The sequence below is a fragment of the Mycteria americana genome, chromosome 5, assembly GCF_035582795.1.
Source record: "Mycteria americana isolate JAX WOST 10 ecotype Jacksonville Zoo and Gardens chromosome 5, USCA_MyAme_1.0, whole genome shotgun sequence".
In the NCBI taxonomy this organism is placed as follows: domain Eukaryota; kingdom Metazoa; phylum Chordata; class Aves; order Ciconiiformes; family Ciconiidae; genus Mycteria; species Mycteria americana.
Window position 1 is genome coordinate 1,310,394 of NC_134369.1, and position 18,167 is coordinate 1,328,560.

The window sequence follows — 18,167 nt, forward strand, 5'->3', positions numbered from 1 at the left end:
TCCTTCCCTCCTCCATCAGAACGTTCACCACACACGGTCCCAAAGAGGCAACTCATCACCCAAACTCGGCGCTGCCTGGCATGGACATGAAACCAACACAAACCCCTTTCTCATGCCTTGACTGACAGCTGTCCCAAAACCTGGCAGAAATCAGGAAAGCATCACCAAAACAGCCTTGGGAAATAGAAGATTTTGTCTCAAACTCTCCAGTGGTGCCAATGACATGCTCTGACTGATGTCCGTAGGGCTGGGCACTGAGTTACACCCAGCACGGACCTGACCTGCTGTCGGCAGGAGAAGTCATGCCTGGCAAGGCTGTACAACCTGCCTGGTCACCCGCTCAAGTGCCACCAGCCACATTGCAATGCAGCTGGACCAGCTGTGCTCTCAGTCACAGTTTACAGCAAAGCTGTTTCTAGAATTAGAGAGAATCTGAAAATACTTTGCTGAGATTAGATTGGAAATAGCCAGCAAAGCCTGGCTTCTCAGGGTCATAACACAATGCACGGGCCCCCAAAGGGGGACTGTCATATCTAAAACAATTTCAGAGCACCTCACTTTGCTGTGCTGCCCTAGCTTTAATCCTGGGTTTGAGCCCCCCCTCAGACACAGAATCAAATACTGTTTTTTCCACCTTATAGTTCCATTTTTTTGTAGTGGAACAAGTTTGTAGCTTTTACCCTTCAAAAACCATGAGGTGTTAGATCTTAAGCCTCTCCCTGACCGGACTGAGCATCGCTCACCCCAAGACAGAAATTGAGGGGCACAAAGGAAAGGATTTTCAGCCAAGATTACTTTTTTCCATGGCAGCTATTTGGCAGGACACTGGATCAAAGCACCCGAGTAGTTTCAACGGGGAGCGATTCATGAGATGCAGTGGTAGATGTGCAGCCAGCAACATGAACCACAGAGCCTGAACCCACAAACCTCACAGGCAAGCACAGGCACACATCTGGGTGCATCCTGCGTCCCAGGCTGCTGTGCCACCCCTGCATCCCACCCTGGGCAGCTCCTCCTGTCTTGGCTCTCTGCCACACTCAGCATTTTGCAAACATGCTCATTTTGTTTCTTTATAATGCTTTTCCAGCCCTCCCAGAGCCAACGATTCAATACCAGCAGCTCTGTGGCACTGGGGGCAAGTTGCTGCATTTAAAGGTGGCACATCCCTTCCTGCGGACAGGCTGGCACCTCCTGTGAGATCAGAAGGGAGGCCACCAGAGCCCAAAAGCCCCAGCAGAAGCTGGCCCAGCAGCCTCCCGTTGCAGCCCTGCTATCAAGAAGCCAATTATTGTTCAAGCTCAGCTTTATAGCTCAGCATCAGTGACACCCCCTCCTCCATCATCTGGAGGTCCACACCGCTTTTAGCTCTGCTCAGCCGCCTTCCCAGAGAGCTGCTTGCGGCAGGGTCAGCAAGTGTTTCATGCCTCCTTTCTGCCTCTTGGAGAAAGATGAACAACTCGCTCCTCTCCACAAGGCCCTGCTCTTTACACTGAGCCTGCCAGCACTTGGGAAACTGCCTTTGGCAAGAGGGCAGATGCTTGCCATCTGGGGTGCTGCTCCCCAAGCAGCCAGGAGCTGGTACCCAGATGCAGAAAGCTGATTTCCTTTTTAACAGATCTATGCTTTTAAGGCCTCTTCCTGACAGTCAGTGGGTCCTGTATCTCTCAAATGCAATAGCCACAAGCAGAAATGAAGGAGGGCTGTCTCTGACACAGTAAAATAGCCCCAACCACTGCAGTAAGCAGCAGCAAATTTAACAGCCCTCTTCAGCTTATGGGCATCCTAAACCCATCCCTCTGACCAATGCAGGATCGCACCAGGCTTTTGTGGCATCGCCCCCCTTTGCAGCTCAGCTGTAGCCAGCAAAAAGATTACAGAGGCAATTCTGCATGTGCAGAGCCAGGTCCTGAATCTGACAGCCCACAGATCTGCAAGCGTCATCCTGAAAACTGTTGCTTTGCAGCTGAAATATAAGCAGCCACTGCAGGCTGATGAGGGGCCAATTCAGCACGAGGCAGTGACCTTCCAGGGAGGCTCTTGGTACACTCTGGGGTAAAGCCCATCGCTTACCTTGTGTGACAAAACCAGAGCATTCTCCCTCCCCTGCAGAAAACTAGGAGGGATCTGGGGAAGGATAGCCAAAGCTCCTCCAGCACAGAAATGCTTGTTCAGAGAGCTCCATCCCTCCCCTCTGCCCCGTCTGCCTGCCCCCATGCCCGACCGAGGATGGGGAAGAGTGTGCCAGGGCACCCGCCAGTCCCTGGTCCTGGCAGCCTGCCAGTGGAGGGGATGGATGCAGAGGAATGAATATCTGCATTTAGGGGAATTCTGGATTTTCTGCCCCCATCCTGCCACAATATCACAGGGTTAGAGGCTGGTGTTAGGCACCGCGGCTGAGAAAGGAAAAATGGAAAATGCTGAAGGTCAAACCTGTGAAGGTCAGACTTTTGGAGGTCAGTCCTGAGATGGAGCAGGGAGCTTAATCCAGCGTAGTCCATCCTCCCTCTCCTGACAGCATCCTGCCCAAGCCCCACCCAGGAAAACGGGGCTGCGATGGGGAGGGCTTCCTCCTATTGCCCCAATGCCAAAGTTTTGCCAGGCTGACCTCAATTCAAGAATAAAAATCCTCTTCCTTCCCACCCCCAACCCCATCAGAAGCTACCAGATGGTCACAGAGAACTAAGCAGGAGCAGGGACCAAATCAACAGGTCTCTGCAAACATCCAGGGCATGGACGCACATAGATGCGCAGAGGCAGGGACATCAGACTGAAAAGCCCAAGACATCCACCCCCATGCATTTCATCCCTGGAAGCACACACCTTGAAAGAGGAGCCCCGGTCTGGTGTCCTCCTCCCTCCCGCTCATTTGGTGCGATCTGCTCCCCATAGCTTAAAATAGGCACTACTGCCTCTGTCATTTCTCTCCATTTTGGTCTTTTTTGGGCAGATTTCCCTTTGTGAGCTCCTTTCAGCACAAGCCAGGGGTCATATCAAACAATACCCCTTTGCTATCAAACCCCCCTGCCTAACAGAACAATCCCCAGCTCCTTCCTTGGGAAAGGTGAAGACTAACAGCCAGGGCTGCTGGCTGTTCCTAGCCGTGCTTGCCTCCTGCCTCAGGACTGACAGCAATTAAACAGAGACATTAAACTCATCCAGGCAGAGCGAAGGGCAAACAAATACCACTGCCCATGCAGATGGGAGAGGAAATGCAGCTGGAAACCTGATCAAAACCTTTCAGGGAAGTGTACAGTCTTCCCTGCCAAGTCTGGAAGGCTTTAGCTGGGGATGCTGCTTCCCCTCCTCCCTCCCGGCAGCCCTGTTTCCGGCACATGGCCGGCTCCGCTTCTCCGTGCTCGGAGCCATTCTGCCTCCAGAGCGCTTCTGCAGCATCAGACCCCAGTCTGCATCCCAGGTCTGCTGCCTCCCCCTCTTTGAAGCCCAGTGGCAGTTCTCAGCAGCCAGCCCAGCTCAGATCAGGCAAGCACAGCACATCCCGCAACGGCAGCGGAGGAGATCGCAGGTACGTGGAGGCAGGCAGGAGGCAGGCAGGCAGCAAGCAGGCTCCCACACACTTGCGTCTGCGGAAATGCCTTCTCTGGTTGCCTGACCTTCAGGGAGCAGAAGAGGGGAGCTGGGGTAGGAAGGGAGCTGCTTGGGGCCAGCCGTCCTCACTGTGCTCATTGTTTTGGGTTAAAAAAAAAAACAAACCACTGTTGCCTATCAACAGGGAGAGCTGCGCGGGTACGTGCTCCCAAGCCGGCCGGCATGGCAGCCCCTGGCCTCCATCCCAGGCAGCTGCGAGGAGGCTGACACTCACCTTGACCAGGTAGCTCCGCGTCTCTATTCGCTATGTAACCCCGAGCAGGAATGCTGCACGTCTCTCCGCCGATAGCTAGGGACCCCCGGCAGCTCTGCCCCCTCGCCCCCCTGGGTGCTGGCGTGCGCGGAGGAAAGCAGCAGCCCTTACCTCCTGTCCTCCGGCTGCACGAGTCACACCTTGGGAGCTGGCTCTTGCGCAGAGAGGAGGGAGGGGGGGGGAAAACTTGGGAGTTTCCCACAATGCACCTCTGCAGACCGCATGAAGATGGAGAGCAGGGGAGGGGGGGAGGCAGCGCTCCAATCCAGAGGGAAGGGCTGGGACTTTTGCGGGGGGACAGGATGCCAAAGGGGGGGCTGGCAGGGCAGCTAAGGCAGGCCAGCTGCATCTCCACATCCCCTGTTTATTTGGGGCTGAGCCGTGGCTTGCTGGCTTGGCAATTCAGGGCTGTCCCTGCAGCACTGAGCTCCCTGCCTGCTTCGCTTGCTTTCTGCTCCAAAGCCTGCCTGGGTTTGCAGCGATTACAGTGAATATAGCCACAAAGTGGGGGGAACATACTGGGGAAAATGGGAGGGGGCCAGCCTGATAAATTGGGATGCTTGTGTGTAGACAAGAGAAAAAAGGAGTACGGGGCTCCCCCCAGCAGGATAAGGGATTTCTGAGTGTGACAATCCCCCAGCAGTGAGTTCAGGAGTGGCAATTTGTCTTGTCAGCTCTGCACAGTGGAGCAAAGCAGCTAAATGCTGCACCTTGGGGTAATTTTCTGCCAGCTCTGCTTCCCTTCTCCCCAAACCCCCCTTTGCCCCAGCAGGCCGGGGTCTGACTCCCCTTACAAAGTCCTGCAAGGTCTGTGAGGGATTGCGGGCAGCCCGAGGCCAGCTTGGAGCCGGGCAAGCAGCCCGGATCCCGCTGCAGAGCACCGTCAGACATCCAGCCAGGCTGTGCCAGACACACAAACTCCTCCTTAGCCGCACCGGCACTCCGCAGCACGGTGGTTAAAAGCAAACAGCCGTCCCTGTCACAGCCTCACCTCCTCCAGCCAGGCACAGGTCTCAAATTCACACTGCTCGGGTCAAATCTTGCTTGTACCCCAAACTGCAGCCAGGTTCTGGGACTGTCTAGAGCTCTTTTAGCCCAATTTTCTCAGGAAATAAGGGCTATGTGATGCTTGCCCATCTTCCTCCATACACTTATTTGGGAACCACTGACCAGCTTCATGCAATTTTGTAGAAAGTGTAGACATCTTAAGGAGATTATACTCGTAAATCCATGAGAAACCAACTTTGTCAGCTCAGCCACTCTCAGAATAACTCACTTTACTTCTGTGCCACTGTCTTTTCCCCCCTCCCATAAACAGCAGCCAAGCAACAGCTCAGCCACAAACATGCTCAGTGCAGTAGGGCAGAAACTCCAGAGAAAAATCAGTGTTTTCTTCCTTGACCCTCTCTGGCTCTGCCAAACTGCCCACAAGAGCCAAGCCAGCGTGTTTCACCTATGCCAACATGCTTAAAAATACTCAGGCTGCTTAAATTCCACTATAAAGATAAATTCTGCCCGTGTTTGAAGGAAACTGCAGAAAACACAGGGGCTGGATGTGGGAACCCAAATCTCCCAGGAAAGGCCGTGCTTTGAGGGGCTGGTTTCGGACGCAGCTACTAACACTCCCTCAGAACAGGGATGAGCAAGGTTATCTTGATGTAGTCCTTGGCTTCAGGAGCCCGCTTGGCTCAGAGAAGCTGGCACAGACAGGACAAGCTGTGGCTGATGCTGATGTCCCCTCTGCTGCCTGTCTGCTCCTGAACCCAGCAGTACCAGCTCTCCCCGCTCTTTTAGGGACTCATGCCAGGCACAACCAAGACCGTGAAGGTTCAGTGGCTGCAAACAGCTGCTTCCCCTTTCTAACGCCTCCGAGTCTGCCGATATAACCATAGCAGCAGAGAGGGGCTAAGTGTCTGCAAAGCTTGTGAAAACCTGTGATTTAATGCAGGAGAAGCACCCAAACCACTGCTCCCAGGACTCATAAAACCTTTTTGCTACTTCTACATCAGGTAGAAATATCCTTGGCCTCTGCACCTCCCCTTGGCACGGCAGGAGGAGGGAGGGAGCCTCCTGCGAGCAGAAATTGCTGGCTCTAGTCCCCAGAGCCTGGATGAGTAGAGGCCAGAGGCTTCCGGCTGCGATTTCCTTGTGTTCACGCATGCTGCCTCAGCCTTAGGGGATAAACAGCCCCACACAATACATTCATGTGCCTCAGGCTTCCTGAATTTATATTATATGCCTCAGATTTTGAATTTTAAAAATATTTTTACTGATGTAGGAAAAAAAGGGAAGCGAAGGAAAGGAGCTGTAAAACCAATAGCCTCACCCCCCCACACTCAGAAATCCCCCGGCACCAAGCACAGGAAGGGTCCCCTGCGGCACGTGGGTCACATCACCCCTAACGCAGTATGGGAGAGAGCCAAGTGCCGGTGCAGGCACGACAAGCAGCGATTCAGCTCAAGACACAGCAAGGTGAAAACAGCTTATTCAAGGTCAGATGGAGAGGGGAACCTTTAGAAACCGTGCTGCTGTTTTTGCCTCCTCCTCCTTGGCTCGCTGCATACTGTGGGATGAGTTAGCAGGGACAAGAACAGCCCTGGCTCTTGGGGAGCCCACCAGCAAGGCGGCAGCAGCATCCTTGGGAAGGGGCACGGCGTGCCCTGCACTTTCAGAGAGAAACAGTTGTTCCCAGCCCTATTTGATGTCCTGCAAGCAGGAGGGCAGGCTCTGAGCAGGGAAACTGAGCTAGATGGATACAGCTCAGCCCATGGTGCCACAGAGCCAGGCTCATTTTGGGGTCTGTGAAACCCTGAATGTACATTGTTGGGGTTGAACTGTCTCCCCGTTAGCTCTGCCCTGCCAAAGCCTGCTGGTCTCAATGTCCCATTCCTTTGCAGCAGGGACCCCACAAGCCTTGCCGCAGTAGCTGCACCATTAGCAATCAGCTGTGAAGATGGTGGCAATGAGGAGTCTACTTTTGCCCCCTCCTTAAATTCCCCAATGTGCCTTAAAACATCCTTTCCCCCTTTCCCAGCATCCCTCAAAGCCAGCTTTGCTAGACACATTCCCCTGAAGCGTTTTCTTTTCTATTGTGCCTGGTTCAAAGGCCAGCCCCATGCAAGCTGCACGCAGTCAACAGCCCCAGCTCCAAAATCCCCACGTGCCTCAGTCCCAGTTCCCCAGTCCCTATCTCCTCCACAGGATGGGTTTACCCCCTCCTAACCAAGACACAGGTATCCTGTTCATAAACTGGAGCATGAAAAGCAGGAGAGCAGGTCACAGAATGGGCTTACACTCATTTCATCCCTGGGCATCAGAAACCCCCAAGGGATTCTCTCCTCTCCTAGAGCCCCAGTTGCAACCCACCCATAGCTGGAGAGGGAGGAAAAGCCCACACAGCAGCAAAAACCTGTGGCTGTTTGGGCAGCAGCCATTTCTCCTTACCCCTGCACTTCCAGGGAAGCAGGATGAAGGACATTCTCACGGTGCAGTGGCTTGCAGCAGCCAAGGTGGGTTTGCAGTTGCAGCAGCTGAAGTGCTGCCTGGCTTAGCACCCCACACAGAAAATCCTTGCAGTGAAAACAGAAGCCCAGCTGCCCCTGAGGGGCTATTAATAGCCTCAAAGCCCTGACCAGCTTCACCTGGCACCTCCCCACCCACTGCCATGGGCCCCTGTGCTCCATTTAAGCTCAGCCCTGAGCACTCAGTCTCTGTTTGAGCAGTTCTGTGGGGGGAGCCTATCTTGAGCCCTATCTTCTGCATGGGCTTCAGCTCAATGCTATAGGCAGCTCATCTCTTTACTGAATCCCTCAGACATACACTTTAGCTTGTCCTCAGCCTGTATCTGGATGGGCCTTATAGCCATTCTCTGGTCTTGACTCTAGGAAGGATCTTGGGTCCATATTGTAGCCTTGTTTCTGGTCCTGTCTCCTGTATGGACCTTGTACCTGTGCTGTAGCTCTGTTCCTAGCCCTGTCTCTGGCTCCATCCCCTGACTCAGCACCGCAGGGGCACCCCAGGTCTGGTCCATCCCCTCACCCTGTTCCAGCACTGCCCGCCCAGTGCGGACCCTGCAGGGCTCACCCCTCCATCCCCATCTGCAGGTACCTGCAGAGCCTGGTCCCACCGCCCCACCCAGCCAAGGCTTTTCTGATGCTCTGCTGGCAATGCTAAGTTTATTTGTGGTATTGTTAACTCTCATTCTTAGTTCACATGATCATTAGCTCTGCAATAATAGTATTTACCTATAAGCATTCTCGCTCTATAGTATATTGTAATTACCATCATTAATAAAATTTTGCAAAAATGTAAATGCAATTAACTGTACAGCAGGGTGCGTTAAGAGGTACAGAGCAATATTTCTATAAGCCTCCGTCCTTTAAAAGTTCCCAAATACCTCCTCATACCCTGACAGTGATGGGATATTTTCCCCTCCCCATATAATTTCCAGTTAGCCAATATATTTGCGTTTAGCATAAGCAAGATTATACTCATATTTATATATCTTTTATATACGCTTAACACACAATTCTTTCAGCCTTTAACTAGGCAAGTACTGCTAGCGCTTAGTTTTCCATCTGTTTCAAACACTGTTTTCCTTTCTTGTTTGATTTCCTCCCCTACCCCCTTGCAAATTCCTCCTACATTTACATGCTTGCTTAAGGGACCGTTACGGGATTGGTGTCTCCCAGTAGGTCTGGCTGCTTCTCTGCAAATTGTTGTCCCGCAAGGCTGATCCTGTAAGCAAATAAACCCGTCAAGGTCATTGGGTCATTATAATTTTAGAGCGTTTTTGCAGTGCTTTAACTGTGAGTGCCCAGCATGGGTGGATCCAGCTCTCAAGAGCTGTAACCCTCCAGGCTCCCTTGGGAGCTGTAACAGTTTTTATTCTTGGATCCCAAGTTATTAGTATTGCTTTCGGTTGTTAAACCAAGCTAAGCAAGACCACGACAGGGCACAGGTTAGATATTTAATCATGAAAAATCCTATTGCAGGAATTACTGGCTGCTCTGGTTAAACTGAAAGAAAATACAGCTCCAGATGGGCAAAATCTGACAGCTGAGGCTGGGGCCTTGCCTTGATACGCAGCTTCTGCCCTGCAGATAGCTGTTCTCCATCTCCCTTGGTCAGCCACAAACAGCAGGTCATCTTCATGAGTCCAGCAAGGATGCTGCAGACCTTCCCGTGGCTCGAGACTGCAGCAGTTAAACTGAGTCAGTTCATCTCCTGGCTTATTACACTGTTTCACAGTATTGTTTTCAGGCTTCCCATGTACTTTGCCATGCATTACATAGATTTTCTTCCCACTGGCTTTCTGAGCTTGTAAGAGAAGTCTCATTTTCTTCATCTCCCGTCATGTTTTCTATCCCCCTTTTCCCAGTCATACCTCCAGTATTTTATTTCTTTATGGACATAATCACTGTCCGCAGAGAGATGCAATGGGTTCTGCTCAGAGAGTTTGTCTCTTAATAATGTCTATAATAGTCTGCACTCTCTTTGGAGGGGAGGGGGGTTTAATAGTTTCCCTACTACTTGCTCTCCTGCTCTATTAATAGCAACATAGAGGACTATTTGTAGCTTGCTCATATCTGGTGCTCCCATTGATGAAGCGTACATTTGGTTTACTACTGGGTTCTTGAAAAAGGACACTTGCATCCATAAAGAGTAACTGCGATTGTGTTTTCTTCTCAACAGTTCAGCCTGCACCTTGTTCAGTTAGCGCAGGAGCAAGACGACCCGCTCCTTGTAAGGTCTGTACCGTATCTCTCCTACCCGTTCATATCAAAGCCCGCTGGCATTCATGTAGGTGACACTCTGCTGACGCATTTCCCGAAAACCTGGGAGGGGTGTGAGTAGATTGGACTGCGAGGGAGGAGAAAGCCTCAAAGACCAGCCCAGCCCAGGCTGCTGGGGAGTTTTAGGTCCAGACCCTGAAGCAGACACAGTTCACGTGCTGCTGGTACCTGCTGTAACCATTTTCCTGCTCCCCTAGAACCAGCAGATGGGGAAATTCCTGTTGAAAGATGCTTTCCCAGTACCGGTCATTTTAGTGCAGAGGGTCTTAGAGCAGCTTCTTTCCACCTGAGTTAGGGCATCATCATGTCCTGAGCTCCACTTCCACTCCGGAGTCTTAATCAGTGATTTCCACAATGGGCTGCAGGCACCAGCAAAGTTATGGACGTGCTGCTGCCAGGTATTAAATCCTCCTAATGGTGTTCTCAGTTGGGCTTGATAAGCAGCTTTATTCCATACAAAGCTTTAGCCACTCTTGTACCTCTTGGTCTCCCTGGCTTGCCAGTTGGAATTCCCAGTAGTTAACCTCAGCTTGCTCTAATGGTACCTACTTCAAACCCTGTTTGATCTGTTAATTTTAAAACTTGGATACCCCTCACCTCTTCAGGAGCTCCAGTTGCTGGAATAGCATCCACGCAAGATGTTTCTTCTTCACCCTCTGGAGACGCTACTTGGAACACATTTCTGACGTGAGCCTGTGCCTGCAGGTGTGTTGCGAAGCCCCGGCAGTACCTGGGCGAGGGTTTATTGCCTCTCTCCAAATGCAAAAGCAAATCTGAAAATCGATTCTTCGGTAAGCAGGATGGCGAAGAAACCGTTGGATCTATAACTGAAACCCCCTTGTTTTCTGGTAACTTAGCAATAATCACTGGCACGTTCGCTAAACTAAGAGCTGTTCTCATGGGGAATGCATTTCTTTGGCAGTATTCCGCCGGCATTTGCCAGGATTTTCCATCAGCCTTTCTAATGGGCAGCGGTGGGAAATTATATGGGTTTGTAATGTCTCCAGAAATGCTTTGTTTAAAGTAATCCGTAACGCTTTCACTCAGAGCATCTCAGCTTCTTTAGGATATGAGTATTTGTACGGGGACCGGCAGGGCCCACTAGTTCAGCCTGGGCAACGGGTTTTACACAGAGCGGGGTTTTCTGCCATCATCCTGGGGTGGCTCTTTCCATTATTCTTTATCTGTCTCCAGTAAAGCTTGTATCTCTCCTTTCACCCTTTAGAACGGCCTTTGCCTGGTTTCTGCATTGCCAACACAAAAATCTTACCATAGAAATCTAAGAAGAGTCCGCACTCCATCTTCCAATGGCTTTCGAAAATAAGGGGATCTTCTAAAATATCTTCCAGTCTTCCGCCTTCATAACTTCATATCTTCCAATCGCTTTCTAAAATAAGGGCTGGTGGGATACGACATCGCATCCTGCTGGTATCTTAGCAATTCCGCCTTGGTTCGGAAAAATCTTCTCCATCTTCTCCCAATTTCTGGATCCATCTTTGTGCTGCCCATTTCTTACCTATCTGCTGGGCAATCTGGCTTAGCGTGCTCAGCAAGAAAGGCACATTCTGATCCCTTAGCGCACGCCAGAGCAAAGGCTGGCGTAGCACAAGCTCTAAGCATTGAGTATTTCATTTCCGTTTGATCTAAAACTTGAAGACATTTCTAGAAGCGCCATGCTCCAATCCACAACTGTGCTTTATTTTTGCAGCCTGACCAGCCCCGGGGTAGCTGTTACACTGGGGCAGCAACTGTTGTTCCCAGCTCCTTTTCCCTTTCCCTTTCATACATATCACCCCGATAAGCCTCTTCCTCTGACGGCTCCCAGTCTAATTCTCCATTTCCTGCAGCTATTTTTAATTTCTCTATCCTACTCTGCATTTGCAAGCATCTAAATTTAGCTTCACGTTGCCTGTGATGGGGTCCCCTTGGAGGTCCTCCTTGCTCCAGGGTGAAAGCTGCAGCAGGCAGTAATCCCTGCAGGAAGCTGCAGCTTCCTTCTGATTTCCTGAATTCACAGGAAAATAATTCCAGCCGGATCTGCTCCCGGAGAGCTGTGGGATGGTATTATTTGTCTCCTAAAGACATGGGAGACTGCAAATGGGGAGGAGAAGAGCGATACCAGAAATAAGGAGCCCCCAAGGAGGAGGAGAGGGAGGAGGAGGCTCCGTGACTTTTCTTACCAAGACAAGGCTAGTAAATGGCTTGGGGACCCCGAGCAAAGCACGGTTACTCTGGAAGGCTTAGAAATTCAGGGGCTTGGTGGTTTTTCAGTCAAACCCACAACCTGTTGTTAGGAGGAGGGTGAGCTGCTGGCACGGGGGAGGCGAGAGGCAGGAGAGGGGCTGCGGCGTCTGCGAGCATTGGTGCGCTTTCCTAAAGCTGCCTTTTCCCCCCCAAAAGAGCATTTTCCTTGTGAGTTTATTGCTGGGAATCCTTTGGGAATTAAATTGCCCATCCAGGTGGTTTTGTGGCGGCCAGCTGGCGAGCTGCCCCATGGCCGGGAAAGAGGAAGGGTGTGCCGGATGTCAGGCTGCTGTCGAAAAGCGAAACCCTGCCTGTACGAAAACCGCGGGACGGGGATTTCGGGCAGCGCTCGGGTTCCTGCGGCAGGGCCCCGCCATCCCGGCGCCCGGGCGGTGCGGTGAGTGCGTTGCGGCACGGCCTGCCGCGCCGCACCGAGGGATGGCGCGGGCAGGGTGGCGTGGGCGACCGGCCGCGTGGGGCCGTGGGGACCGGGCTGTTCCCGGGGCCAGGGGGGATTCTGTCCCGAGGGGCTGCAGCTCCCAGTCTGGTTAGAAACTCCCGTGATGCTTTTTCGGGTGCTTTTCTCTCTCCTGTGCCCCATCCCAGGGGAGACATGCCCGCGGTGCCGGATCCTGCAGCCCTGGTGACCTTGCCGTGCTGGGGTGACTGTCTCCAGCCTTTCCAGCGCAGGAAGAACCGGGCTGTATGGGACGAACTCGGTGCCCAGCTCCAAAACCTCTTGCCATGGTGTAGCCGTGATTTCTAAGCTTTGGTATTTTCAGGTGGCAGCCTGTGATGGCAGGCGAAGAGCATGCGTTAGCCGTTCTCTTACAAGCGCTGCGGGGTCTCACACCTAAAGGCTTTCAGGAGTTTAAGACCAAGTTATCGGAGGTTCACGTGGAAGGAGGACGGAATATCCCCAAGGATTCGCTGGTGAAGGCCACCCGCCCTTGCGCACTCGCCAGCTGCATGGGCGAGAACTACGGCAAAGACGCCGCGATGGACGTAGCGATTGGGCTGTTCCGAGAGATGAACCAGAGGGACCTTGCAGAGAAACTCCTGGATGAGAAGGTGAAAGGTAGGCAGCCGGAGCCAATTTTGCTTTTCTTTGTCTCTTTTTCCCTTGGGTGATCCTGGAGACAGGTAGAAGTTGGTAAGAGCAGGTTTTGCTTTCCCAGGGAGCCTGGAAACACAAAGATGTCCTGCTGTGATCCTCTTAGTGGGAGGGCTGTAGTGACCTCTCCTCTTGCTGTCCCCACTTACTGCCAGGCTCCTTCTGCTCCCAGAAAAGAGCCTTCAGCTCTCAGCGCTGCCTGGCAGGCAGCTGGGCAGAGCCTTTCCTCCTGGGACGGGGATTAAGGACATCTCTGCAGAGCTCGTATTTGGTAGCACTTTGCCGCTGGAGGCGTCCCTGGGAGCCCAGGGACGGTGCCTTTGGCCCCAGGGGCCCAAGCAGAAGGGGACGGAGGCCGCGGGTGGCCCCAGGCAATTGCATTTGCTCCCAGGGAGGATGAGGATTGCAGGGTGGTTAAAACAGGAGTTGATGGAGCAGGATGATGGGGGGACCCGGGACAGGAGAAGGACCCCCCCAGCTGACCGGAGGCCTGAAATTCTCGCGGACGATGTCCTTGTTGCCTCTGCCAGGCTTCGGAAAGCCCTGAGCGTTGAACCAAGTGTCCCGTTGGTGTGTCGGGAGCGCGGTCGGGCTGGGTAGGAGCTCCTTGGGAATCTGGCTGTGCTTGGGACTGACTCTGCCTCTCGCCGGCGCAGATTACAAGCAGAAGTACAGAGAGCACGTGGTCAGGGAGTTCCTCCGGTACAAAGAAGCGAACTCCTGTCTCGGGGAGAGCTTGTCCGTCAGCAGCCGCTACACTGACCTGGCCATCACCAGGACGCCTCAGAGCGAGCGCGGAGGTGAGCATGAAGCTGTGGGTGCCAGCCGCGGATGTGCCGACACCGGCAGCGGAGCAGCCGCCATCACCGTCACGGCGCAGACGCTTTTCAGACCCGACGAAGACGGGCAAACGCCGCAGGTCGTGGTGCTGGTGGGGGCCCCGGGGATGGGGAAGACGATGACGGTCAGGAAGGTGATGGCGGAGTGGGTGGAAGGGACCCTCTACACGCAGTTTGACTACATCTTCTGCATAGACTGTAAGGACATCGCCTTTACCAAGGAAGCGAGCGTGGCAGACCTGGTTTCAAAGTGCTGCCCTCACAGGAGGACGCCGGCTGGGAAGATCCTGGATGACCAGAAGAAGATCCTGTTCATTTTTGATGGCTTTGAGGCCCTGGGATTTTCCCTGGTTCAGCCTGAAGATGAGCTGAGCTCTGACCCCAGGGAAGCGAAGCCGCTGGAAACCACCGTGATAAGCTTGTTGAAGAAGACTGTTCTCCCCGAGTCCTCCTTGCTCGTCACCACGAGGCCGACGGCTCTTCGAAGCCTGGGGCGGTGCCTGGAGGGTGAGTATTACGCGGAAATACTGGGATTTTCGGCAGCCGTGAGGGAGGAGTATTTCCACAGGTATTTTGAGAACGACAACAAAGCCGACGTGGCCTTCAGGTTTGCCAGAGGCAACAAGATCCTCTACAGCTTGTGCATCATCCCCGTCATGAGCTGGACCATCTGCACCATCCTCGAACAGGAGCTTTACAAGAAGAAAAACCTCGTCGAGTGCTCTAAAACCATCACGCAGATCAGCGTCTTTTACCTCTCCTGGTTAATGAGGTGCAGAGGCAGGGACAAGCCGCAGGAGCTCCAGCGGTTCCTGCGCAAGCTCTGCTCCTTGGCTGCTGACGGCGTCTGGAAGCACAAGGTCCTCTTTGAGGAGAAGGAAATCAAGGACTGTGGCTTGGACCAGCCAGAACTTCTCCCCATCTTTCTCAACGAGAAGATCTCAAAGAAAGGTGTAGACCATGGGAACATCTACAGCTTCACCCACCTGCACCTCCAGGAGTTTTTTGCAGCCATGTTTTATGTTCTGGAGGACGACGAGGAAATGGTCGGCGACTGCGGGGCTCTCGCAAAGGATGTGAATATGTTATTAGAAAGCTATAGCAAATCCAGGAAGGATTTGAACTTAACGGTGCGGTTCCTGTTTGGTCTGGTAAGCCAAAAATCAAGAGAGTACGCCGAGGACGTCATCGGGTGCAGAATTTCACCGCAAGCCAGGGAAGATACGCTGAGGTGGCTTCAGGGGAGGCACAGCGGCATCTCCCAGCCCAGCCAAGCGCTGAAGGTTTCAGAGTTGGACACGTTCCACTTTGTGTTCGAGACGAATGAGAAGAGCTTCGCGCAAAGTGCGTTGGCTCGTTTCACCGCCATAGACTTGCAGGACATCAGGTTGACCCTGTACGACCAAATGGCTCTTTCCTTCTGCATCAGGCAGTGGGCCGGGCTGGGCTGCGTCACCCTCCGGGGATGCTCCTTCGACCGGCCGGATCCCGGGGAGGAGCTGGCTGCGTCGGTGCCTCGGTAAGTACTGCCCCTCTCTGCTCTAGCGACCCAAAATCGCACAGAATTCTCCTTCTCCACCCCAAAGGGAGGTTTTAAAGGCATTTCGGCTCCTTCCACCCAAAGACCAGCTTGTCCTTCCACTGGGAGGCTGATTCCTCAGCGGAGGATTTTACTTTGTCTTGGGGAGAATTATGGGAGAATAAGGATCACGCGGGCTCCTCCGTCGGCTGCAGGCGGCGGGATTGATGCAGTTGGAGCGTCTCGGCTCGCCTTCCCCAGCCCGAACAGGCCCGCCTGCGCCTGGGCGTTGGTTTGGCTTCACGTCCCCCTTCTCGCACGCAAAGGGGAGATCCCCGGTGCTGAAATTTCGAGTGCGCCTCGAGCTTTGCTTGGGAGCAGGTAACTCCAGCGGTGACGCTCGTGCTCCTTTGCGTCTCCGAGGCCGCGGAGGTCCCACCCGCGGAGACCTCCTGCGAGCCGCTGGCGAGCACTGCTCGGGGGGGTTGCGTGCCGGTGTCGAAGCCGGGAGCTCCCGGTGCCGGTGAGGGCTGCCCGTGCCCCCCGGGGCTCTGTCCTCCCGCAGCTCGGGTGCCTCGGGAGGAGGTCCCCGTCCCCGTCCCCGTCCCCTCGCTGAGCGGCGGCAGGAGGAGCTGCACTCCCCCATCCACCTGCTCTGCCAGGCGCTGCGGCACCCGGGCAGCAACGCGCGGGCGCTCCGGTAAGAGACCTGCGTCCTCGACGCTGAGCCCAAACGGCGGCCGCGGTGCTGCTGCCGGCACGGGGAGGGTGCGTGGCCGGGGCCTGGCCGCCCCGGCTGGCGGTGGGGTGCGGGTGGGGGGCACCCGAAGCGGAGGGGCCGGGAGCTGCAGGGGGACGCAGCCCCCACTGCCCCGCTGCGCCCGGACCGGCAGCGCGGGGCTGGGGGTGAGGCCGGGCCCCAGGGGCTGCGGGAGGGCGCGGCCCCTCCATGCTGATTGGCTGGGGGTGGGAGGGCGTGGTCCCCATGCCAATTGGCCCTACAGTGGGTGGGTGTGGTGCCTCCGTGCTGATTGGCCGTGTGGTGGGAGGGTGTGGTCCCTCCACGCTGACTGATTGGCCGTGTGGTGGGAGGGTGTGGTCCCTCCACGCTGACTGATTGGCCGTGTGGTGGGAGGGTGTGGTCCCTCCACGCTCACTGATTGGCCGTGTGTGGGCGGGCGGGGCAGGCGCGATGAGCCCCTCTCTTCCCTGCGCCTCTCCCCGCAGGCTGTGGTGGTGCGGGCTCTCGGGGCCCTGCTGCGCGGAGCTGGCGGCCCTCCTGGCCCAACACCCCAGCCTGGCCCGCCTGGAGCTGGGCGACGGCACGCTGGGCGACGGCGGCGTGCGCCTGCTCTGCGAGGGGCTGCGGCAGCCCGGCTGCCGCCTGCGCGTCCTGCGGTGAGTGGCCCCGGCTCCCCCGGGCGTCCCCCTGGCTCCCCGTGGGCGTCTCCCAGGCGGCCAGACCCACGGGGAGGAGGAGCAGAGGGCTGGGGAGGCACCCCGAAAAAGTCCCTCCGGGGTGGCGTCGTCCCTCTGTCCCGCTCTGCCAGGGTGAGGAGCTCGAAAGCAGCGGCACCGGGGTAGGGACCGTCCCCGTGGTGGGGTGGCGCCGGGGGGGCCCTCGGGCTGGCTCCGAGGCTCTTTCCTGCGGGTCCTCGGCAGGCTGCGGTACTCCCGCCTCACCAGCGCCTGCTGCGAGGATCTCGCCGCCGCGCTGGGCGCCAGCCCGTGCCTGGAGGAGCTGGATTTGTCCTTCAGCGAGGGGCTGCGCGATGCCGGCGTGCAGCTGCTGTGCGAGGGGCTCCGGCACCACGCCTGCCGGCTGCAGACGCTGCGGTAAGGGGCCACGGGGCCGGCGTTCCCTCCTTCCCGCCCGGAGCAGCTCACCAAGCGGCCGGTCAAACCCCCGTGTCCCTGTTTGCCTTGGTCCCACAGGCTGGGGAGCTGTCGGCTGACGGGCGCCTGCTGCCAAGCCCTGGCCGCTCGGCTGGTGGAGAGCCCGCGCCTCGCCTGCCTGGACCTGAGCGACAACGAGCTGGGAGCCGACGGTGTCCTGCAGCTCTGCCAGCAGCTCCGGCATCCCGCCTGCTCGCTGCGGGCGCTGGGGTAAGGTGCCCGGCACGTCCCCCTTCCGTCCCCAGCGCCCCTGTGCCAGCACCCTGGGGTCGGATGCTGCGGGACAGGGAGGGGGATTCCAGCATCCCAGCGCCCAGGAGAGCAGAGGGTGGTTTTTAACAGCTCTTCTCCTTTTCTTCCCCTGTTTAAAGACTGAGCACTTCCGCGTTAAGCGAGGAAGCGCTGCAGGAGCTGGCCGCTCTGCGGGCACTGAAGCCTGACCTGAAGATCGGGTACCTCCTCGAGCAGGACGTGCCGCAGGCGGGGGCCATGGCCCGGCTGCCCTTCCGCCGCGGGGTCCTGCCGGGCGCGGGGGGGCCGGGGGGCAGGAGGGTGCTCCCCTCCTTCAGGAGAGCTCCCCTCCTTTAGCAGAGGTCCTTGCAACAACCGGGGCCCTTTCCGGCCCAGCTCTCAGCGCCGCCCAAGGCGGGGGGAAGCCTCCCTGGGTCTGAGCCTGCCCCACGCGTGGGGGGACAGGGCAGGAGGTCCTGCCTGCGTCTGCTGGGGGTCGGGTCAGAGCTGGGCTGGGGCCTTCCCTCTTCCGCCTCCCCACGCGTGTGGGTGGGAATAGCTGTGTGAGCGTTTGCCGATGCTAAATAAAGGCTCTGGGGCCGGTCCCAGGAATCCCCCTGTGCTCTTCCCCAGCCTCCCCCGTCTCCGCCACGCCCAGGGATGCGTTTGT

General features: G+C 55.8%; 2 protein-coding genes across 7 annotated transcripts in view; one reads left to right on the plus strand and one right to left on the minus strand.

The window, feature by feature from the left end:
• CEND1 (cell cycle exit and neuronal differentiation 1) overlaps positions 1 to 4,007 on the minus strand; it is a 21,215-nt gene extending 17,208 nt beyond the window's left edge. The window contains exon 1 of one of the 3 annotated variants that reach the window (XM_075501798.1): positions 3,971 to 4,007. The gene's annotated coding sequence lies outside the window, so the exon portion shown is untranslated. Of the gene's footprint in view, positions 1 to 2,430; positions 2,762 to 3,970 lie in introns of those variants that run through there. The other 2 variants (XM_075501799.1, XM_075501796.1) reach the window with 2 other exon arrangements.
• LOC142409974 (NACHT, LRR and PYD domains-containing protein 12-like) lies at positions 3,324 to 18,103 on the plus strand. Of its 4 annotated transcripts, XM_075501792.1 has the most exons (9): positions 3,324 to 3,523; positions 3,731 to 3,829; positions 12,681 to 12,976; positions 13,669 to 15,370; positions 15,936 to 16,070; positions 16,598 to 16,768; positions 17,033 to 17,206; positions 17,306 to 17,476; positions 17,638 to 18,103. In XM_075501792.1, the coding sequence occupies exons 1-9, from the start codon at positions 3,333 to 3,335 to the stop codon at positions 17,852 to 17,854; spliced, it is 3,156 nt and encodes a 1,051-aa protein (XP_075357907.1). In that variant the 5' UTR covers positions 3,324 to 3,332; the 3' UTR covers positions 17,855 to 18,103. The 4 variants fall into 4 exon arrangements, with proteins under 4 accessions (XP_075357907.1, XP_075357909.1, XP_075357908.1 ...); XM_075501794.1 differs by lacking the exon at positions 15,936 to 16,070; XM_075501793.1 differs by lacking the exon at positions 3,731 to 3,829.
• The last annotated feature ends 64 nt before the right edge of the window (positions 18,104 to 18,167 follow it).

Bases quoted from the DNA above. Each gene is read 5' to 3' on its own strand.
- LOC142409974 (XM_075501792.1), top strand. From the start codon at position 3,333: ATGGCCGGCTCCGCTTCTCCGTGCTCGGAGCCATTCTGCCTCCAGAGC. The intron at 12,977-13,668 runs GTAGGCAGCCGG...TCGCCGGCGCAG, and splicing joins CCTGGATGAGAAGGTGAAAG to ATTACAAGCAGAAGTACAGA. The intron at 16,071-16,597 runs GTAAGAGACCTG...CTCTCCCCGCAG, and splicing joins AGCAACGCGCGGGCGCTCCG to GCTGTGGTGGTGCGGGCTCT.